General features: G+C 33.5%; 2 protein-coding genes across 6 annotated transcripts in view; both read left to right on the forward strand.

The window, feature by feature from the left end:
- The first annotated feature begins 15,514 nt into the window (after positions 1-15,514).
- LOC106060082 (mucin-4-like) overlaps positions 15,515-24,744 on the forward strand; it is a 30,015-nt gene continuing 20,785 nt past the window's right edge. For 2 of the 4 annotated variants that reach the window (XM_056028380.1, XM_056028384.1), the window contains exon 1: positions 15,515-15,672. The gene's annotated coding sequence lies outside the window, so the exon portion shown is untranslated. Of the gene's footprint in view, positions 15,673-15,833; positions 15,992-17,564; positions 17,608-24,744 lie in introns of those variants that run through there. The other 2 variants (XM_056028382.1, XM_056028383.1) reach the window with 2 other exon arrangements.
- On the forward strand, positions 19,592-24,029 carry LOC129926158 (uncharacterized). Of its 2 annotated transcripts, none has more exons than XM_056028385.1 (4): positions 19,592-20,452; positions 22,009-23,308; positions 23,427-23,491; positions 23,647-24,029. In XM_056028385.1, exons 2-4 carry the CDS (start codon positions 23,065-23,067, stop codon positions 23,800-23,802), a joined length of 465 nt encoding a protein of 154 aa, XP_055884360.1. In that variant the 5' UTR covers positions 19,592-20,452; positions 22,009-23,064; the 3' UTR covers positions 23,803-24,029. The 2 variants fall into 2 exon arrangements, with proteins under 2 accessions (XP_055884360.1, XP_055884361.1); XM_056028386.1 differs by having other exon boundaries at positions 19,594-23,308; positions 23,647-23,728; positions 23,836-24,029.

Below are 24,744 nucleotides of genomic sequence, written 5' to 3' on the forward strand. Positions count from 1 at the left end.
TTTAAATTAGTCTTGATCTGCCCCTGTATGGAAAAGCCATTTTTGGTTTTGTGCTCTCTCATTTTGTCCATCTGTCTGTCACTTTTAGATCTACTAAAAATCTGATTTTACCATTGCCTCTATTGTGTTCACAATTTGTGCAACTACTATTGGTGATTTGAAAGCAAATCCTTTTGTTTTCAAAATTAAATATGCAAACTGTTTAGTCACGTATGAACCTTTTGTAAAAAACATCATTAAAGTATCTTATATAGTTGTTAAGCAGTGAGAGCAATATTTCAATAGAATGTTTAATAAAAGGGGGGAGGGGTCAAACTGAACTGTCTTCTGTAACAAATATATAAAGTCAAAGGAATGATATGAAAATCTAATTTTTGTGTATGCTTATGTTCATTAATGCACAGCAACTGATGGTCTTTAAGCATGCATTTTTGTTTTTAATAACTAAGCATATAGTTACAGAGAGACATTTTCCAACACAATGTTTTAAAGGGAAGTTTGCATTAATGTGTACTCTATTATGTAATATACATGTGTGATTTATTGTGTGATGTGGAAGTATGGCAGACCACCAGGGGCTATCCATGAGTTACTGTTTAAGTTTATTACCTTTTTTAACTACATTTTTAAGTAGAAGTACGCTTTGATTTTTTTTATTGTGCTTGTGCTAAGTAGATAGATTTTTCTATAACTTATTTTTATTTTATTTTTTTTGTATAGTTTATTTTTTTAGTTTCTTTTATTGTTAATTTAATTTTGAAATTTAGTTACCATGGAATTTCTTAGTTGTTGTTTTCTATCTGGTTTAAAAACACTATATCTATTATACCACTATTTGTTATTATATACTTTAAAAAAGAGAAACCACGAAAAATTATTTGTACTAAATAGCTTAAACAATTATAGTGTAACATATTTGTAAGCATGTTCAATTTATGAGTTGGTTGCTTGTTTGTTGCTTGTTTGTGTGTTTTAATCTAGTCTTTTATTTATATTGTATATTACCCATAGCTTTTTGTTGATATATACATATTAAATAGAAACCTCACGACATTATTATTTATTGTATTTTTTTTATTTAAATTATTTATATTTTGATACATTTTACTGTTTTATTGCAATTATGAAATGTATTAAGAAACTGAAGAAAAATTTTACTATTACTAATTGGGGGGGGGGGGGGGGAGAGAGAGAGAGAGAGAGAGAGAGTTGGAAGTGTATTTGTTTAAGCATGTTCAAAATGTAAGGCTTGATATTCTTATGTTCTTTGTTTAAATTCTCTATTGTCTTGATTTACTTTTTAAATCATAGAATGATTTCATTTTCTATTTTTAAAACTAATTTAAAAACTTATACGCAATATCTGCTTCAAATGTTGAGCACCGGTTGATATTTAACTGACTTTACCTCAACTCAAATACAGATGTTTTCTTTCTGAATCTGTTGAATTATCAATGTCTTTTCAAGTAACCTGTTTGTTATTTACACCTGATGGAGGGAAGGAGGGTATTTTACTTTCTTGAAAAAAAAAAAAAAAGTGTATAGTGTTTGTTAAGGACAGAAATAGGAACAACAAAAAACTTTTAAAATAAAATTTGTTACTGTTCAATAGTTTATGTACTGAACATTGTAACAATTGAATCTACTTGTTACTGTTGGCAGTAAGTAACTACATGTTTTCAATGTGAACTGTAAAGTGTCAGTTTAATTGTATATAGCTTTCACAATAATTCATATGTAAAGGGTTTTTTGTAAAACTCAAAAATGTTGACAAATTTTTCCCCTCTAAAAACTAAGAACTTTCCAGTTACTCTATAAAAAAAAAGTAAACTATCATATTGACAGCTAAAATTTCTCTCTGAGAACTACTTTTTTTTTCCCCCTCCAATGTTACACATGAGAATAGCAAGAAATTTACTACTGTCCATCTGTAGAATTCATGTACAATTAGGCTCTTTAGTGAAAGAAAACATGAAAACCCAATGTATGAGAGAATTTGAGAGAATCAAAAGAAATCTCTGATATGTTACATATTGTGTGATTGTTAATAAATATCACATATAGAGTGAGATGTATTTATTCTCTTGGTTTTGAAGCATTTTGACATATATGAGTCTTTATGGTGTAATCAGTGTTTGCAATCAAAATTATTTTTTTAGTAACTGATATGCTTTTAGTTTACATTTTTTTTTTACTATACATTATGATCTTTAATCAGCATTCTTATGTAGCTGTATAAAAGCCCCATTATACAAATGTAGAGAAATAGATCTATTGAATGAACATACAAGTACAAGTGAGAAAACTCTGCAGTTACCTAAACAAACACTTCATAGAGATTTAAGGTTAGAAATATGCAGGAGGTTCAAGACCTTCTAGTCATATCTCTTGTCAAGGTTTACAAATTGATAAATAATAGATCTTTGTTCACACTGTTTACCACATTTTATACAAAGTTTTAGAAGATAAATTGAAACCCATTGGATTTATGGTATACAGCTGCCACGTTTACTTATTTATTATTTAGTATCTAATATTCATCTCTATAGATACATTATACAGACTGTAAGCTTTATTTGGTGTTAGTTCATTGGATTTTATGATTTTACTGCTTTAGTTATTCATAACAATTATTTTAACCACTTAATAGTAGTAAAGTTCATTTTGCCTTTGACGCTACCAGTATAAACATGTGCTAATGTATTTACTTGTATATTCTGCCAGTATAAACATGTGCTTATGTATTTACTTGCATATTCGTGCTGCAAAGATGTTTACCAATATACTAAGATGAGCACTTTAAAAGCAGGCTGCTAGTTGGTCATTTCATGCAGTATGTTCTCTGATGTCATCACAGCAATAAAATGTTAGGGTCTAGCTCATACATAGCCCTAGAGATGACCATCAATATCTCCTATGACATTGTGGAAGCTTTATTAATCTGTTCATAGACTGATGAATATTTTTCTGCTAGATTTTAGAGTACATGTTCAATACCTGGGTGGAGAAGAAGAAAATAATGTCAAAGTTTCATCCAATCATCTTGTTTTTTTGTTGTTGTTTGAGTGTACATTTGTCCTCAAACAACTGAGTCAGGTTGCAGGATGTAATGATCCCTGTGGCATTTTACGTCTCGAGAGACGATCTTTTCCCTTTGTAATGAAAGCATTAGTAAACCACTATCAACAATACAATGTACCTTCTGTTGGCTTCTTTGTTTAGTCAAGCTGTAGACTTAGTTTCAGTGCTGTTGTTGTTTAATGACCATTAAGTTTGCTTCCACTTGAGCAGTATTAATTTGCCCCCATCCTGTACATTATAATTGTGTTAAAATAACTTTTCAATTTCAGCAATATGCACAGATCACTAAAAATGGTTTCAAAAATAAATGTGAAACTGTTTTGCATGAATCTATATTACTTTTTTTTCTTTACGGTTGTGAAATTTTCTGCAGAGCTTTATAAAACCTGCGCTATATGTGCCATTGCTCAGGGTCTATATTCTACTAAAAGCCTGATACATCTACAACTTTCTCTTTTCTCTAAAAGTACATTTTCAACAATTTGGATGAGATTTCTAAAAAAACAACAAAATAAACTATATTTGTATAATTTTGAAATATCAATTACAGTAAATTGAAAGGAATCCTAAAAAAGCAACAAATGACATAGTACTTTTTGTTTTATTTTGTTGATTGCTGTATTGCTTTGTTTTAAATGATAATGATATAGAAGAAAAAAAAAAGTTGTATCATGATATGTCAATTTTAAAAATGCTTGTGTACAGCTTTTATCATATTCTCTACACTTTGTTAACATGACTTGATATCCAAAAGATTGTTATTATATCACTATCAATACCTTGGAGAAACTGTTGAAACTCTGTCCTCTTCATAAAAAAAAGAATTTTAGTAAATGATAATGTACAATTTTTAGACAGTAAATTTATGTATTCACTTTTTAATAGTATAAGAACTGGTATTTTTTACTATGTCTTTCAGAATTCTGAGTAGCTTTACTTTGTGGATTAACTTCAATACCTTCTTGGAATTTCCCACTTTAAAAAAATGAGACATGATGTTTTTTTTGGCAAGACACTGCATCTTTGGAACTCTTTTTCTTTCATTTGTTAAGGTACAAAACATGCATACAACAGTTTCAAAGAAAAGAAACCTAACTAGTTAGCTAAGAATCCCTGTTAACTGTTACCTCTTTCTTTCAATGTGTTGGACATGTCCATTGGTGCTGTCATTTTTTTTGTGATAACAAATTGCTTGATGTGAGACTAACAATAAATTTTTAAAAAAATTGTGTTTTTTTGTGTGTTTTAATGCTACGTGGAAAATAGTTATCCATGGTGGGCACCTGAAATCTCAGATTTAAATCTTATTCTCTATCATGATTCCAATTCAATCCCCAACCCCAATAAAGTAGCCAAGTGGTTTAGAGCACACAAGCACCACAGCTTCCCCTCCTTTAATATGAATGTCAGAAATAGTTTGTGTTTTATCATCTCTAGTTGTTTTCTAAGCATCAACTACAGATTCCTGTCCCTCCTAGTTGTCATGTGCTGCTGGGAAAAGGCCCCCCATTGTCGTGTGACTCGGGGGGGGGGGGGTAATTAAAATAAATTAATTATTGAAATAATTTAGTTTTGATGACGTTAGGTCTAGGGGTTTCAACGCCACCACAGACCAATAGACCAGCGTGCGTTACAATATCGGAAACAGAACACACAGGGGGTACCATACAATAGAGAAAAGAATCCCTTTAGTTAACAAGATAAAAATGTTGAATGTAATTTAGATAAAAGGGGGAGGTATTACAAAGGTGAGGAGTTCATCCTAAAGAAACATTTACATATATAATTACAAATAAAAGATGATTAAGTCATCATAATGACGTGCTGACTTATAAATGTGTACTTGCCCTAATTGTTTGTGTGACTTAGCTCTTAGGTTCCTGGATTTGGTCGCGGTCTCAGAAGTTTATCCCTCTGCCTTGGTGCTGCAGACCGGTGCCAGCTCCAGCTGAAATACTGGATTTGGATTGGGAGTATCCCGACCGCTGTTAGGTGTCCTCGGAGTGGGACTGGCACAGCGGGCTGGGGCAAAATCAACGATGATTAGGCAGGCTGCGGGTGCTGAGAATTGACTTCAGATGTATAACTTTGTACTCAGTTTTCGCTGATGCAAAGATTCCTTTCTCCAGCTACGGGGTTAAGGGTGGGTTCAAGAGGAACGGGAGCTCTGGAAGTCGTGGTATTGAGCAAGAAGGGCTGACGGGAATTCAGATATGGTAGCTGAGAGGAATCAAGGATTCGGAACCTGCAGTAGGTAGTCGCAATCAGGCACAAGGTCCAAGTGAAGAGGATAAGGGAGAGCATCATGAATGGAATCTGTCATTTTTTTTTTTTTTTTTTTTCAGCTTTTTAGCTTTTGACTTCAGTTGTCGAGCTGTTTACATCCTAGGAATCCTTGGGCCTTTGCCTCTTTTCTTTGCCTCTTTTTTGGGCATTGCCTCTTTTTTGGGCTATTGGCCTCTTTATTGGGCTTTTTTTTTTTTTTTTTTTTTTTTAATTTTTATTTTTATTTTTTTTTTTTATAAAAAAAGGTGCATATTTTATTAGTAAGCGTACAAATTAAGTAGTTACATTTTAAAGTACAATGATTGCAAAACATAGCAATGCATATAGTTACATTTAGGTTGTCATAATATTTTAATGTTTTAAATTGCTTTGTATATGGCGTTATTTTTTTTCCAATAGCATATAATGAATATTTTTGAAATTTAAGGTCTTAAAATATATGTAGTGAGAATGTCAACAATAGGTAATTAAATAGAAACAATCAAAGAGTGAAAGTAGAAACTTAAATGATATTAAAACATTTTAAACTTCGTAGTCACATTTTTATTCCACTTTGTCTACATTGCTTATGGTTGTTTCCTTTGTGCTTTGCTACATTACCCTAGTTCTTTATATTAACTTCTATCAAACATGCATACACATCTATGTGTGTACACACTTATGCGAACATAGGCATTTAAACTTTTATATTGTTTCTTTTGTTGTCTCCCTTTTAAAGACAATTTTTGATTTCCTCCCTTGAGATTTGGAAAACTACTTCCTCATCATCAAGGTGGAAATCCTGTCTGCTAGAGTCAGTATATCGGGAGTTTCTGTTCAGAAACAATTTCTCTGTGGCTGGTCACAGGGACCAATTAGAGTCGTTCTGAAAGTTATTTTATATGTATCTTTTTATCTCTCTATATATGTATATATATATATATATACTTTTTTTTTTTTGAATATTTTCCCCCTTCTCCTTTTTTTTCCCCCCTTTTTAAATTTTTCCTCTTCCCCTCTTTAATATATTATTTCTCTGTAGACTGCACAAGCATGCGCAATATTGACAATGGTAGTGGAGAATTTTTTTTTTTTTTTTTTACAACTTTTGACAATGAAACTAAATACTAATTTAGTAACAATTTGATCTACAAGCTTGTTGAGATATGAAGTTATGTTGATGCTCCATATTAGAAAAACAGAAGAAAAATAATATATGTACACACTGTAAACGTCTGCAAGGTAGTAAGAAATAATATATTTGTATGTAGACTGCACAGGTATGCACAATACGGATAGTGGTGGTATTTTTTCAATATTCGTAAAGAAGTCACTATGGACATAATTGTTAAAAAGTACAAATGTATACAAAGAGTTGTTTGCTTAGATATCATGTGGTCATGCCTGATTCTCAATACAGTAACAACAGAAGAAAAACAATGTTTACATAAAACGTAAAGGTCTGCCCTTGTTCTTGATTTCTTGGAGTTACTCTTTTCTTTCCCTTTTCTTGGGTTTTCACGTGTTCGCTCCTGGTTCCTCATTGTTTTTTCCGTTCCTTGACTTGACGGCCTAATGTTCCATTTCGATATGATTCTCTGTTTTAATCGAATGAGATCTCTCGTTTTCTCCTGCCTAACTCGCTCGTCTTTGTAGATCAAAACTTTGGTTAAAGTCTTTACAGTCACAAGGTCAAGGCGTGGCCTTCGTGATTGTGTACTGTCTTGAATTGTCTTAACTCTTGCCAATTTTAAGGGGCGATCACTGTTTTTTTTTTATTTGGAGTACTAGCTTTTTTAATGATATGGTTACAGGGTCTTTAAACATATAAAAAGGATCATTTAGGATATATATCTATACACACGCATACACACTCGCATACACATATTCATATATATATTCCCTTTTCTTTAAGTTAATGGACAATCTTGGTATTTTTATGTAGCACTATATTGTTTCACTTTGCGTTCAATAATTTTCTTAAAAATGTGATCTAATAATACTTTCGAATATTGTTTATTATGGTAGACAATTTGTAAGTAGGTATTCCAGATAAGGTTTCTATATTCTGATAAAATAATTACATTGATGTCTCTTAGTTTTGTATTTATGGCTTTAGGTACTTTGTTAAAGAAAATAGCAGTATTTACATTTGCACAGGTTTGACTGTTTGCGTCAATAATATCTTCTAAAGTTTTTTTTGCTTCCTCAACCAGCTCACATTCACTAAATAAGTGTTTCTCTGGGTTTTGGTTTTCTTTTTTACAAATTGCACAGGTATATTTGGACCCTGTTGTAGTTGAGAGTCTTCCTTTTATTGGGGTCATCCCGAAGAGTAATCTGTAGGCTACTTCTCGTGCTTTGGGTGTTATGTATTTGTTGTGTAAATGCGTGAATGTGTCTGTTCAGTTGGTTGGTTTAACCCCTAACTCCCTGACCCACTTTATTCTAACTTCTAGGTTTTCTTTCAACTTGTCTCTGAGTATAGTGTATATTGTTTTTGAGTCGTGGTGTGTTATGTTTTCATTGCTGGGTAGGTGTCTTGTGAGTGATCTATAGAATGGATGTGTATGGTTACCAAAATGATGGGGTGTGTTGTTTTGAATGGGGAGGAGTTTGTTTAGTCTAAGTCCAAAATAATATAATACTAAGGGGAAGTTATTGGGAGACCTTACTACTTTCCCTACAAATTTTATTCTAAGCGTTTTGATTTTTGTGTGAATGTCTTGTAAGCCTATCCCTCCTTCTTTTTTGTCTTGTATGAGAGCTGTGTGTTTTATGTTCCTTATTGTGTTTTTGAAAATAAAATTTCTGATAGTGGTATTGATGTTGTTTATGAAATTAGGAGGAGGTTCTACTATATTTGCTAAGTAGATTATCTTCGGGATGACCAAGTTGTTTATTAATATAGCTCTCCCAAATATGGTTGTCGCCATGTACTGAAACATTCTAATCACGTTCTTTGTGTGGGCCAGAATCTCCGCCCACTGTTCACGGCAATAGTGTGCTGGGTTGCTAGTCCACACGATGCCACATACTTTTATTTCTTTCTGTATTTTAAGGTTAAAGGGAATGTTGGGGGGGATTTCCCACCTACCTAGTCCCATAATTGAGGATTTATTAATGTTTATTTTGGACCCGCTCGCCCTCCCAAATAATGTAAATTTCTCTATAATTTTAGCTATGTCTTTTTCTGAGGTGGGGAAAAGGGTGGTATCGTCGGCATAAGACTTAATTTTTACTACGGGGGTTGTACCGGGGATTTTTATTCCTAAAATTTCTTTGTCTAACCTAATATTCTCTAACAGGGGTTCTAGGCAAAGGGTGTATAAAAAGGGGGATAGGGGACAACCTTGCCTAACAGATCTTCTAATAGAAATCTTGGTGCTTAGTGTTTGATTTATTATTAGTTGACTTGTGGCATCGGTGTAGACTAGCTTTATGTATGTTATCAAAGTCTTGTCTATGTCAGTCTTGTCTAGTATTTTGAATAAGTAGTCAGGGTCAATTCTGTCGAAAGCTTTTTCTTGATCAATGGACATGAGGGCTGCTTTGAAGTCTTTGTCTTTACAGTAATATATGATGTCTCGTAGAAAGTGGTTCAGTTCGTCTATATTTTTTTCCGGGTTGCTACAGTACTGGTCTTGTCCTAGTAGGTGGGGTATAAGGGGCCTAACTCTTAAAAAAATCATTTTGGTCAGCAGTTTATAGTCAGCATTTAAAAGGGAAATGGGTCTAAAGTCACTAGGTGTTGTGTTGTTTTCAGGTTTTTTTGGTAATAGTGTGATGTATGCAAGATTAAAGTCTGCAGGCGTCTGTCCTGTTTCTAACATATCATTGTATAGTCTTAGTAGTAGGGGTCCTATTTGGGAGAAAAAGGTTTTATAGAATTCATATGTCAAACCGTCTGGGCCAGGGGATTTGTTATTTTGTGTTGTGTCTAAAGCAGCCCTCAGCTCCTCTAATGTAAAGGGTCTATTTGTCTTTTGTTTTTCTGATGGAGGTAATGTTTTACAGTGTTTTAGAATTATGTTTTGTGCGTCTGTATCTGTTTGTTCTTCATTATACATGTTGACGAAGTGTTTTGTAAAAATTTCTATAATTTTGTCACTCTCCTGTATTTTGTTTCCTTCTTTGTCTGTTATGTTGTTTATTATTCTATTTTGTTGTGTATTTTGTTCTAGCGCCAAGTATAATTTATTAGGCCCTTCCGACATTTGGGTGTTTTTGCATCTGATTTCGGCTCCTCTATATTTGTGTTTGTATAACTCTTCAAGTTGTGTGGTTAGGTCTGTTTTTTCAATTTCATCCTGCGTTTGAGTAAGCAGATTTTTTATTCTGTTTTCTTCATTTACCCTCTTTGTTTGTTTGATTCTTGCTAAAATTTTGAATTGTTGTTTGATGGAATTTTTAATTATTGTCCACGTCTTGGTTAATTTGTATTCGTTTTCTATGTCTTGTGTTGTTGCTAGCAGGAGTTGGTTTATTACTCTTTGGATTAGTGGGTCTTCCAAAAGGTTGTTGTTTAATTTCCAATGGGATTCTTTTGTTTTTTTTCTTTTTATTATTTTTTTTCCAAGTTCCAAAAGTACACCTTTATGGTCGGAGTAATGTAGTGTTTCTCCTAAATGTGTCACACTAAGTATGTTGGTGTCCGTGGGTGCGTAAAAACGGTCAATTCTGGTTTCAACCTGGTAGGATCTGTGTCTTAATGTAGTTTCCTTGCCATTCGGTTCTAATTTTCTATAAGCATCTACCAGGTGGAAATAGTTTACTATTTCTCCCATGTAGTTGTGTGTTTCTGCTACCGGCTGAGAGGGTGGATATTGTGTGTGTGTGTATTGTTTGTCTAACTGTGCCTCTATAAAGTTAAAATCCCCTCCTATTATTAGTTGTTCTCCTATGTTTATGGTTTGTAGTGTGTCATTGAGGTTTTGGAAAAACTCACGTTTTTCTCTCCCTCTCTGAGCGGGTGCGTAGATATTGACTAGTGTATATTTCTGTTCTTGTGAAACTACTCTAAGTATTACTACCCTCCCATTGTTGTCGTTGTGAGTGTGTGTGATTTTGTATCTATCGGATGTTTGTAAGATGGCTACCCCCTTATAGTCTCTGCCTAAGCTAAAATAACCTCCCATGAATCCCAAGTGTGTTGTAGTTTGTTTTGCTTGATATGTGGTAGAAGTATTTGTTTCTTGAAGGAAAATAAAATCCGGTTTATATTTTCTAGCGAGATGTACTATGTATTTATGTTTATTATTTAAGCTACGGATGTTAAGAGTTAAGATTTTAATGTCTGCCATGAATACGTGATGATGGGTTGTGTGTATATGAGTGTGGGTGTGTATGAATGTTTGTGGTCATTTTATAAAATGTTTTTCATTAACCTGTTTTGTTGTTTATTTACTGTATGGATGTGGGGCTTCCCCCCTCGTCTATTACTAATTTAGTCGAGGAGTCGGAAGAATTCTCCTCGATCTCCCCCTCTTCTTCCCCTCTCTCTTCCTCCAACCGAGGATCTTCATTCGTCCTCTCTAGCTGTGTGTCCCCGTTAGGGTCGTCTGAGGAGGAGGATAGCGTTCTTTTTCTTGTCAATTTGGTTGGGGAAGTTGGTGTTGCACTGTCCCCCATCGTTTTCATTTTTTTGTGGGTTTTTTTCTTATCGATAGGATTTGTAAGGGAGAGATCCCCACCTCTTGTATCTGTGTCTACTGTGTTGGCCACGGCCCCATCCCTTTTGTGGTTACCCACCAAAATAAAACCATCTCTCTCTAGCCATGTGTCATTTTGTGTTTCATTTTGTGCGTTTTGTTTAGTACTTTTTTCTACTGTTTCCTCCCCCCTCAGGACCGAGGCATAGGTACCTTTAGCATTGTGCTCCTGTTTTTATCGGGGATTTTTCCCTTCCCTTTCAGGGTGGTCCTATTTGGACACTGATTTGACCAGTGTTGGTCTTGTCCACAGTGCCAACATTGCTGTCTTCTCCCCGGAATGGTGATAAGCACTTTATATACTCTGGGGTCATCTACATATTTCAGGTGGATGTAATGAGGGACTTCTGTCCCTTTCTTGATTTTCAACCAAGCGGCCCACTTGTCCGAATTGCCTAACTTGACAGGCTCTACTTTGGAACCTTCTTCACTGAAGGATTGGAAAATCTCAATGATTTTGTTTTTTACAATAGTGGGTGCCACCCAATGCAGTGTAATTTTTACTTTTTCATCCTCAATGGTTGAAACTTCAACTTTGAGGGTGCTTTCAGTCCCAAAAGTCTTTCCTAGAATACGGGCTCTCACCCTTGGACTATTGGGAACTAAGAACCAGACGAAAGGGTTCTCGAATCTATAGAGAGAACCCACTTCGTCAGGAGACAGACTTAAAACAGTCATGAGGCTAGCCATTGAAGCCTTAATAGACTCTTGCCCTATCAATTTGAGCAGCAGAGTACCAGAAGGGTGAACCAAACCACCTTCCAAGTCTTTCTTCTCAATTAAGAAAGTTTTTATTGACATGACTGTGTAAATAAATGTAAACTCAAATGAATTAATCAAATAGTAAATCAAATAGAAGTAAAGATGAACGAGTGAACAAAAAATTGAAATATCTAGAATAGAGTGTGTAGAGTGAATACACGAGTGAACAAAAAAATAAAATATTTAGAATATAAACACTATGGAGTGTGTAAAGTGAATACCAAAATAAAAGGGCTTCTCACGTCACACTAATAATCCATAGAATAACACAATAATCCAATAATGAATACACAAAAAAATACACAAAATACTTTTAAGAATTCATAGACAGAGACCGTCAAGATCAACTCAACTCGACAACCTCGGAAACCAAGATTTTTTTTTTTTAAATCTGTAAATGAGAAATAAAGTTGAGCGACTGCCCGCGATTGAAGAGGTTTGAAACTTATATGCCGCTTGTCCGGAAATAAGGATTGGGCAGGAAAGCATGTGATAGGTCAAGATAGATAATGAGAAACCCGGTCAAGTTGACCGCTTCCCACTCATTTATTATTAAGAACACCTGGTTAGAGGTCAAGCGTGAAGTGCGCTCAGGGTCTAGACAAAGGGGAGAGGACAGACTGGCTGTCTCGTAAGATGAAAGGATCGTCTCGCGCTAGTGATCAAGTCAACAATGTCGAGACATAGGAACACTAGACTAGAATAATGGAGGCTTGCCCAGATGGGCAAACTGGTGAGTCGCAAATGTGGTTTGACATTTGTGCTAAAATAAGGGGAGATAAGCAAAGGAGCATGGTCACGTGGTCGCCAATGTGGTAGAATTAGTCTAGTGATAAGAGGAAAAGGTGGGTTTTGGAGGGGAAATAATAAGGATGAAATTAATACATAATAATTATTGCTGTGATAAAATTCTCACAGTACACGTTTCAGTGTCTCCAGTTAACTTACAAGTGCATCTTCCCAAGAAACTTCTTGGTTTTTCTAAAATAACTTGTCACTTTCAACATTTCTGTTGGCTGTCCCTCTAGGTCATTCTAATATCATGTTTATCTATTCCGAGTCCCTCTAGGTCAGTGTAGGGTAATTTTTAACTAGACTATTCCCAGATATATGGACGTAAGCTCTAGCTATATGGACGTAAGCAATAGATATATGGACGTAAGCAATAGTTCTGAGGCAGTTTTTCTCTACGTCTAGAACATCTTTTGTGTTGAGGGACAAGTAGAGAAAAAAAATCATTAGTTCTCTACCCTTGCGGTGCTTTCTCGTTAGAAAACATGATAATGTGTCGTAGCTGCAAAGTTTAGAATTTCTCTAGGAAATGTGATTGCTCCATTGACTGGTCAGATATAATTGAAATAAGGGGAATCACACTTACAACCGTGAGAAGAGGCCTGATTCAAAGTACATACAAAATAAGTACTGAAAAATATAGAACTTATGGGGTAATATTTGAAAGCCTAAATGTTATTCAACCAAGTATCGTAGTTTATAAATTGCAGACGTTAGGCTACTTCAAAAGAGAAGATAATTACGCCATACGCGTATCTATGTCTCTATCTAGTCGTGCATGATAAAATAGTCTAAATACTAGCCCTGTATTTCAGAGGCGTCAATTACATTGATTTCACACGCCCAGTTAGCTAATCGTGATCGCAAATCATCCATTTCAGAATAAACTTTCCCAATAAAAACGTATCATTGTTTTGTTCTGTATTAATTGCAAAATGTATGTATTCAATCTCATCCGTTCGATACAATCAGTTAATCTGGAGGGGTTTTAAACTTAAAGCCCTCTGTAGGAGGGGGTTTAAATTTAAACGCTCATAGAATTTAGAGTAATTTGCTTTTTTTTTTAATATTGAAGAGTTGGTTTTTAGCTTCAAACACCACTGGCGAGGGGTTTTAAACTCAAAACCCTTTGGATGGGGTTTAAACATAAAGCCCCATGGTGGGGGGTTTAAACGCTCATAGAATCTTATGACTGACGTATGCTTTAGCCTTATACTGAAGATTGGGTTTTATCGTAAAAAAAAAATAATTCAGAGAGGGTTTTAAAATCAAATTCCCCTTTGACGCGCTGGGGAAAGTGATGGTTTAATATTAAAATCTCACCTAAAATAAACAAAATGAAAGCAAACAAGGTTACTGGGACAGTTTGTGTGGAAACACAAACTTAAAATCGGCCCCCAAAAACTGTCCACCCAGGCAGGTAAAAAGGCAGGTTTCAATATTTTCAGAAAGAGTATCAGCAGAATGAAATTCTATCAAAGGCAAATGACGAGAGGAATGGAGAGAGTAGGTTGACAGATCTTATGTGGTGCCCCAACGATCCAACAGACCAAGGGAAAGGTGAAGTTAGATGTGAACCTGGCCTATCAAATGATCATATAAAAATATAGTATATAGTCATCTCCCTTACTAAATAGCCTCCCGTGTTTTTGCTAATAATAGTTGTAAAAATGGTGTATTTTTATGAAAAAACTGCTTGCATAGTTGATTTAAAAAATTAACATTTTCGCTTTCAGAAAAGAAAAAAGTAGCCGTTTCGTCAGAACTTTCAAAGGTCTAAAATATCATGATGTCGGATTTTCAATATCTTTTCTAGTTTACGAGCTCTAAACGGGACAGACTGACATACAGACAGACCACACAATACCAATAGCGTCTATACCCCTTTCGGGGGCCGCTAAAAATCAGTCACAAAGTTATCCACTCCCCCAACCCCTCCCCCGGCTACGCCCATGTTAAACTAGCCTATATAATTATTTCCTTTAGCTGACAACACAAGAATCAATGAAAAGAAAATTAGTTAATTACCTACTGGTTATTAATTATTTTGTTTAGTATCTTGAACAAGGGAAAGGAATCGTACTTGACAGATGTGGTTTTACAAGTTGAATATATTAGTCCCCTTGAGAACTCTTGATCCCTGAGTGAAAATTTGTTATACATTTAAAAACAATTATTTAAATGTTCTCCAAGAGACCCCTTCTTCCTTCCCCCTTACACAATTCTAACTGGTCCAGATTTTAAAAAAAGTAATAGCTCTAGGTTCATATCGCATTGAGAAAGCTAAAAGCAAAACAAAAATAATTGGTAAAAATATTTCTATCGCAAAGATTTATATCTCTGGGTCAATCATGCATATGTGATATGATTACATGACTGATCTGAACTAATTGATACAATTACACTTAATATAAGATTTGTTTTCTTCTAAGTACATTATATATAGTCATGTTTTACTTGTTTGGGAATTAAATATATCGAAAAGTCAATAGGCCTACAAATGGTAAATATGGAGCTTGTGGATTTTCGCGAATTTCTACACTAAATTCTGAATATATCAATATTATTATATTATTTATATAGATATAAGGACAGTTTATTTCGGTTGCTCTGTTTCAATAATTAAAGTTAAGTCCCTAGTGCATCAGCATTCATTTTAATTTGTGAAAACAAAATGTAGATCTACTAGGCATAGACTTTTTTTTAGTTGGCAGTATATTGATATTAATATTCAAGCAACTTTTTACACATGTATTCATACGCTGTAGCGATAAAATATATTATTCCTTTACAAATATCAAGTTCAAAACGAAATCAAATTTAGAACTATTTTAATTTTATTTTTCAAACAACACTGAATCATTGCAATTGTAATATATTTATAATCATATTATGTTTAAAGACAAAGTTTTTATCGCGCACTATTGACTGTTTGGTTTTAGGAGTGCTTCGGTTTGTCATGGATAGTTCTTGAGTCTTCAAAGTAATGTGTTTTGTGTGCTATTCACTTATTGGATTATCCTATGTTCGTATTAATCGATACAAGCAGATCTACATACTAGTTAGTATTTCATGTTGTGCTTAATGCTCATTAATCTTTACTTTAAAATGCTGCATCAGAATGCCGGTCGACAACCTCAGAAACTTGTTCTGTAGTATTAGATCCATATTCTTTCAATAATCCTAGATCTAGATCTAGATCTGGTTGTCGTGTGTTTTGCAACACACGCAATGGCTGATTTTTGTGGACATTCGCAACACAGTAACTACAGTATCATTGAGATCATTATCCCCATGATCTTGTATGCTTAGTATAGGGCAAATAAATCAACGTGTTAGAATCATGTGCTAATTTCGTTAATAAGATTTAATCATGTTCGGTATGCTTCAACATAGATATAATATACTATTATAGATCTATAGACTTTCACATTATTTAGATCTATATACTATATTCTAAATGTAGTCAGTAGTGTCTACTGTGTTAGTAGGTCAGTTTGTAACGCCATCTTTTATTGTGGAAATAAAATGTGGAATGGGAAAACAATTGGGAGTAGGGGTGGGGGAACACAAACATTTCTTATTTTATTCTAAATACTAGAGTCATTTATATGATTAGATTATTTAGATCTAGACTCAAGACTAGATTCTTCTAGATCTAGATTATTTTACTAGATAGTCTAGAATAGTCTAGATCTACTATCTAGTCTAGATCTAATTAATCTGTCTCTGCACATCAAATCATCAAGTCTACAACTACAAGTACAATCTGTAACAATCATCTTTCAATTCATCAAATTTCATGGTAATTCTAAATTAAATTCATGATTATGATGATTATATTATTTAATTATTATTAATACAAATTATGATTCTAAGTTAACTAAGTATTCTAACATATCATAAAGTCATAAATATAAACATTCTAATCTAGTCCTAGTCATTCTACTAATTCTAGTCTTCTAGATCTAAATCTAGATCTAGTTACTAGTAGGGGTGTTCCGGATAGTACTTTTTGATATCCGGCCGGAGCCGGATATGACCGGATAGTAAAATTTGATATTCGGCCGGAGCCGGATACCTAAGTGTCTTGTTAATAGCTTGTGTTGCTGAACATTTTACGAAACTATTAAATAACATACCTATATTGGTTGGTTTTATTTTTTTTCCTTTTATATATCTTATTTTTTCAAACTCTGTTACTGATTGATTTATTCAAACTTAACAGTATTTCTAAAAATCTGTATAGCATGAGTGTGTCTGTATGTACGATACCACCAACTGTAAAGGATGTGTAGGAAGGTCAATGTAAATAATGTTAGTATATATTTAACTAATTACTAATGTAAATCTCTCATAAGTAAAGTGCAATCTGCCTTATATAGTGGTCGGATGTATGTGTTCATGCATTTCAGAGCAACAACCTGGTCAGATATACCTAGTGAGTCTACACATGTAGTCCTAGAGTAGTGTGTATAGTTGTTTGTGTTAACCATCAAGCATTGTTTTTTCCTTGAGCATACGCACGCAATAGAGTTGGGTGTCAGTCAAAAAAGACAACACATTGGCATGGTCAGTCAAGCATATAGATACATTATACCCGTCCACTAGTTAGAGGTCAAGGTTTTTTTTTGTTGTTTTTTTACACTCCAGCATATTGTTTCTTTGTTTGCTAGATCTAACTGCGGTACTATTGTTCAATTTATTTTATGCGATTTAAAAATTTACTGTAAGGTTTTCCGTTATTTATTAAGTCAAAAGAATTAAATAATGAAATTAGCTTTCTTTCTAAAGGTTTTAATACAAGGCAAAAATACACACACGCAAACATGCACATCTTTGTTTTATTTTAAAGTGCAAAGAACGTACGTAAGAAACATTAAATGCAAAGATCGTATGTTTGAAACATCTTTCTTAATTAATACTTATTAATTATTTTATTCGTGGTTTCAGTAACTGTTACAAAAGGGAACGATAGTAATTCTATGAACGTCAGGTATGTAAAAGTCGTCCTCGCCTGATACACAGTAGCTAAGTACGCATCTTAAATAAAAAAAAAATAAATAATAACAAGGAGTTGACTGTCACAAATTATTAAGAATATTGTTATCAAATCAAGACACTTAACTGCAGGAGTAATATTCAAGTTAACACGTTAGAAAAATTATTTAACGTTAATATTTATTGACAGTGTAATATCCTTTGTTAGCAAGTTGCGTTTTTTTCAATCTGGCTTAAAAATGGTCAATGTCTATCAATAAATTGGGTGTCAATGACCAAAGAAATAAAATAAAGAGTAGGGGGTGTTTAGCTCTCCATTTAAAGATAGCCCTGTTCGTGTCTTCTACAAAATAATTAGTTACTGGCTTACTGGGCTATATAGTCTCGCGGTTTGTGTTCTGTGTAGCTAAAGGTCACTCGTTTAGATGCGTGTGATCTTTAGTCCAGTTTACTAATTGAGATTTATGTTCAAGTAACGTAGCACACTTGAAAAGGTGTGGCCTCTAGACCAACCACGTGATTAAGATTTTTCTCCAAATAAGCAAACTCTTTGTACGGATACCCGTGTAGATGTTTTGCTTTAAGTCCAGGCCACCCCCCACCCACCCCAATTTAGATTAACTACTAAGTAAACAAACATAGTTCCCTCGTGTGACCTCTAGAGAGTGCTTATGTCCATCGTATCTGACTTGGGGTCACCTGTCAATCAATGAACTCAATGTGATGGACTAAACAAATAAAAGGGGGAGGGAGTTAATCTGGAAATATACCTAGTTACCTTAGAGGTGTGGCTCTTGTAGTCCAGCCCCCCTAATAAAGATTAACTACTAAATAAACAAACTCAGTACCCTAGAAAGGTGTGACCTCTAGAGAGTGTCAATACGCTGACATTAAACCTACGTCCATCGTATTTAACTTGTGGTCAACTGCCTATAAAAAAAAACTCAATGTGATGGACTAAACAAATAAAAAGGGTTGGGAGTTGTTCATCTCTTCCTCTGGATATATACTCGCACCGCTAGACAGACGTCTGGTCAGCATGACGTAGTCAAGGAATGTAGCATTTTAACATGTTAACTAACCTACTCAAAGGTCAAGACAAATTGAAAAAAGTGTCAGCCATTGCTGCTCTGTATGTAAAGTGCATTTATGATGTAAAGTTTCATTTCTATTTATATTAAGTTATTAACACGCCTTGTCTTTATAATAAACGATGTTTGGTGCATATTCATAATGGCTCTATTTTTAAGCACATTATTTTGTTTTAATATAAACATTAATACATTCTACAACAGACATTAATGGAACGAGGTCCACTTTATGCATATTAAATAGGTGTATTTTTTACTATCCGGTAGTGATATCCGACCGGAGCCGAATAGCACCGGATAGTAAAAAATGACGGATATTCGGCAGAAGCCGGAGCCGGAGGGACTATCCGGTGCACCCCTAGTTACTAGTAATAAAAAGTATAGATTTATAATAAATTAGAGATCTAGATTTATTCTAGATCCATAGATCTTTACAATAATACAAGAGTCCAGTTTCTAGATCTACAAAAAATATTTAATTAGACTTTAGACTACATAGAATCTCTCTATATATAGATTATTCTTATTATTATAGAATATTATAGATCTATTTCTATGTCAGCCTAGTCTTCTAACGTCTATTCAGTCTATTGTCTATTAATATTAATCTATTGTAAGTCTGTCACAGTGTCAGGCTCTGTCTTAGTTTCTAGTCTAGTATAGACTATTACTATAACTATAAGTTATATGTCACTGTAACTATATCTATGTAATATTATTGGTAAAAGTCTACATTCTACATTGACTTTACCTACCAATGAACTAGATCTAGAATTAGATCTAGATGGATTGATCATAAAATCATAGATCTAGAATTCTAGATTATTTATATAATATATTGTATTTACAGGTCTACTAGATTGACTAGATATAGATTCTATATGAGTGTTTCTCCAGTACTGGTTACAACTAGGTGTTGGTTCACTAAAAAGTCCGTATTTCATAAGATTGTTATTCAAATGTGACAATTTGCATTACATTGCATTAAGAAATGGTTAATCTATAAATTTTGATATTTTGAGCTCATAAGGTGCTAGGGAAATATTGAAATTGTAAAAAATGTGTGAAATTACTACCCAAAATGGCAGCTTTTGATGTAACACGGAACACCATGGTATGATTGAATTAATATCGTACTAAAACCAAGGGGCATAAAACTTCCATCTTTGTTGGAATATGTTAACAAGATCCTCATATTTCAATGTCATTATTTAGTTTTTCTCAAGGTTATTAAAATATTGATTAAACACGGCCACAAAAAGGCGTTTGAGGCGCATCGCGATGTGTCCCACTTTATACGGAATTACAATCCTCTATGAATTGTAAACAAGAAATAAATAATATGCTCAACATTGCATTTCTGTTACAACAAGCATTAAAGATTTCTTTTAAAGTATTTTTTTTGTTAAAAGCTTTCTAAACATGCATAACGAGCTTAAAATAGGTCGAGGTGTCCCAGATGAAGCGCCTGTGCTGCGTGTGTTAAGAATGGGATTATTTTTCCCACAACACTACTTTTTATGAATGAGAGTTCTTTTGAGCATCACAGGTATTGTGTAGAACAAAAGAAGTGCCGTTTCCGCTGGAAATACTGGCGTAGTAATTAACAGGAGTACGTAAACAATAGCGTGTCCCACAATAAACCATTGATGCGCCTCAAGCGTCGACACGATCAATCGCCGGCAATCTTGCACAAAAACCTCATTTAATCTGTTTTTTGTGATCTTTTGTGAATCAACAACCCATCAGGTACGTAGATATTTCATTATTCTACTGAAATTTAAGCTTATTACAAATAAGTTTGATTGCAATATCCAAATCGAAGTGCTTTTTTTATTACGAGGTTACTAAATTTAACCATTCAATCATGACGTCACGTGAAGCGTCTTGAACACAATTTAGTCTTAAATCGTAAAGTTAATCAATTTTAAAGCCTGTTACTAAACAAAAAGTTTATATTTCTAAAACAATTATGTTGATGTAATAGTAGACGTGTGTAGCGATTTAAAATAATTAATTTGTTTTTATTTTGAGAAGTAAATTGGATTAGGCGTTGAGGCGCTCCTTGGGACCCCGTGCTGGTGTTTTCCATGCTTAAATTATGGCGTCACATGTAGCGTCTAATGCGAGTTCAGGATTTGTTACGTTTTCTGTATTCATGGAAGTTTTAATTAAGATTAAATGATTTTAATATATGTAATAAACTATTTTCATAATTAATCATTTTAAATGAACATTTTTTGACATCTTTTATTTTATATTTTTTGTAATTTTACTTTACATCGTTTGGGGCGTTTCAGTGGACACTACTCCGTTTGTTTACAAATGGTGTCCTAGTTTGCGTCTGTTAAGTCCAAATAGATTTTAGTGATAGTTTGTTAAAGATTTTACAGTGTCAGATAATATTAGCTACATCTAAAAGAAATAAAGCGGTACTGTTTAAGAAATATTAAATAATTAAAATTTACTTATTACTGTAAATAAGATTTAGAACTATTAGATCTTTCGTTTGAGGCGCATCTCGGACACTTGTCTTTAAAACTTTAAAGAGCTTAACTCTAGATCTAGAAATCTAGACCTAAATCTAGATTTACTCTAGATTAACTCTAGATCTAGATCTAATTATGTAATTCATTATCTAGATTTACTCTAGATCTAGATCTAATTATGTAATTCATTATATTATAGCTAGATTTACTCTTGAGTCTTGATCTAGACCTAGAGTAGAGTAGAATAGTCTAGTGACAGTCTAGTCAGTCTAGATCTAATTCACTATCTAGATTTAGATCTAAACTAGATTATTAGATTAGAAATCATTAGATCTTTTATGAATCTAGACTAGTGACTCTAGACTAGATCATTTATGACTAGATTTAGAATCTAATTTTAGATTTAATAATATATTTTTCTTTAAATTGACCAGTATCTAGAAAAATATCTAGAGACTAGATCTATATTATAGACCTATTCTATATTAAAATGTAGATAGTATCTAAAACAAAGTTTGGTTTAACCTGCACTTAATTTCCATTGTATTGTTTATACAGTATATTCAATTATATTATATTCAGTTCTTTCAGTCTACCACTGAATGATTATAACTTAAGTTAATATAATTAACAGTACTAGTCCTATACTATTGATTGAGTCTATCCCTATCAAGCAATTATGGGCATTACTAGACTAGATTTAAATAATGCACCAATATATAATATATTATATGTTTATGAAATTTATTAGTAGGCCTATATTATATATAATAGATCTATTTATTTAGATACTTATACATTTTTTATAAATTACAGATTTCAGTAATGGAGTATCTGTTAGAGTTTCAAGGCGTCTACAAGCCAAGAAAGACTCTAAATTTACAAGCATCAAAGCCTGAGTCTCTAACACGTGTTGCTGTTTTAGAGCAGAGAGAAAAGGAAAGGTTGAGAAAAGCTGCATACAGGGCCTAGTTAAGCCCACATGAAAAAGCTTGGATAAACAGAAAACGCAAAGAAAGAAAACAGCAAGCTAATAGTCCACTTAATGTCATCTCAGCAGAGGTTGGTGAATCACTAGGTACTGGATTCCAGACTCCAGTGGCAAAAAGAATGGCTGTTTCAAGGGCTTTGATGAAATTGCCTAGGTCACCCAAGAAATATGCTGCAGTTTTTGATGGTCTCACACAAATATGCTCCCCAAGAAAAAGTAAAAGCTGTCCATGACATACGCTTTCTGCGCCTACCTGAGAGAAGAAAGCTCATCCTTCTAAACAACATTAAAGAAAGTATCAAAACCTAACTACACTCCACCAGCAAAAAAAAAAGTCAGATGTCTAGTGCTCATAGACAAGTACTCTGCAGTATCCTTAGTAAGTACAACAAACTCAGAGGTTGTGCTACTCATTTCTAACATTTGGTCAAGAAGTTTTATGTCCAAGTGCAAATCAGAACAAATTGCAAGAAAAAAAATGACGTGATTGCATTGCACAAAATGCCTTGGAAACAATATTCATTTTTTACAGTAGAGGGAACTGATCCCTCTCAATCATCTGTTAGTGCTCAAACAGGAAAACGTTTCATGCAAAAGCTACTTTACATAAGATGCAGTCTTGCTTATGTGAGTTGTGTTTGAAGATTTTTCTTTATATAGAGGGCATTAATAAATTTCTGATCAAAAAAGGACACAGAGAGCTGACATTAATAAATCCAGCTTCATCACTTGACTTAACTCTATGCCCAAGAACTAATGCCAATTGTTTTCATAAGCTGCAGTGCATTGAAAGATCATGTAGCAACTGTGGTGTGGATTTAATTAACAAGTATTGAGCCTTTAAAAAATTGCACAGATGAATTAGCAGAGTGGAGTATAGTATGTGGTCAAAGATGACGGATGAGTATGTTCAGAGTGATGGTACACTGCAAAAGGTATCAAAGTGGCGACCAGTAAATAAAGAAGGATCTTTTAATGACCTAGTGAGAGGTATTACACCTAACACTATTGCTTACAGAAATAGAAGCTGTTTCTGCTATCCATACAGAAATTCATATGGCAGTCAGTGCCTGCATGATGAAATATGTGGCTCTTGGAAGGTGTTCAAACTTCAGAAACAAAATGGTAAGTACTTGTATTTATTTATTTTTAAATAGCACTTTACAATTATCTGAGAAAAAAACATTATTCATTTTAAAATTACGTAATTGATTTCTAAATGAAATTGTTTCTTTTTCTTCAGTAGTGCAATCTCAGTCAAATCTTGAAGACTCTTTGGATGTCAGTCCCATATGCTCAAATTCAAAGGTAAAGAGCTTTTACATATAAACATTTTAAACATTTTCATTGAATCTTATGTTACCTGTATTGTATAAGTTGTTTTTTAATAATATACCTTGCTAAATAATTTTAGACTCATTTTAGAAATTAAGTATTTCAGCCCCATGTTGTTGTTTTTTCAGGCCCAAACAATTTTCTTCACTCATCAAAAGTACATTGTAAATAGCTGTGTGATTGTCAAGTATGGGGAAATATTCTATCCAGGTATAATTTTTTGCACTGTGTACCTTTTAATTTCAATAAACAAGTTCAAAGTATGTTTTAGATTGAAGTATTAACTTTTCAACATTGCTGGTAATTTTTTCTAACAGGAGTTGTGATAGAAGTCCTGGATGATCAGCGCAGAAATAATTTTTTAAAAAGGCACAGAAATTAAAGAAATATAGGACATACAGTTAGTGTATGCAGACAGGATTGTTACTGAAGTGATGTTGATACCAAGGCAATAGTTTGAGAGTGGAATGTTTTGATTTCTGAATTTGTCAAATAAAATTTGTGTACAGTTTTATGTGTTTTCTTTTCTTTCTTTTTTTTTTCAAACCTTTTTCTGTGTGTTAAAACTAACAAAAGATATAAAATATATATTTGTCAATAATTAAAAATAATAATGATCATTCACTTGTGCACAGATAAGACAAAAATATAAACTTATAAACATTATTTTAAAAAATGGTGTCCCATGAAGCACCCGCGACATTTTGTGAAATTAAAGCAGCATTTTTACAAATGGGTACTATATGACTAGAATAGTGAACTTAATAACAAGTCTAATGGATCACTTTAGTGCAAAAATAAAATAATTTCTATATTCTCACAGAATATCTTTTAAAAAAACTTTAACTTGTAGTGTCACAGGTGCTACGGTGTCCCAAATTTTGAATTGAGCTCAAATCCACTTTTTCTATGCAAAAGCATAAATTTCAGTATCTAAAGACTAATATCAATAAAGACAGTTATATTATGCTAAAATACAATGAATTTATCAATTGGTCGTTGTTAAATTATCAAGTGGTGTCCCGGTGATGCACCTGTGACGCAAAAGGGGGTACCCCTTGAATAGACACTGCTGTCAAAATCTACATCTTGCAATTCATTTTCTATTGATAAATTCTTAAAGTGAACTGGTTGAAGAAGTGAATACAGTTGAAATGAAACCAAAAACTTCAACTTTAATTTTTAGCATAATGTGACACTTTTTGGCACCAGTACTGGAGAAACAC

This window comes from Biomphalaria glabrata, chromosome 5 (assembly GCF_947242115.1).
Source record: "Biomphalaria glabrata chromosome 5, xgBioGlab47.1, whole genome shotgun sequence".
NCBI lineage: Eukaryota > Metazoa > Mollusca > Gastropoda > Planorbidae > Biomphalaria > Biomphalaria glabrata.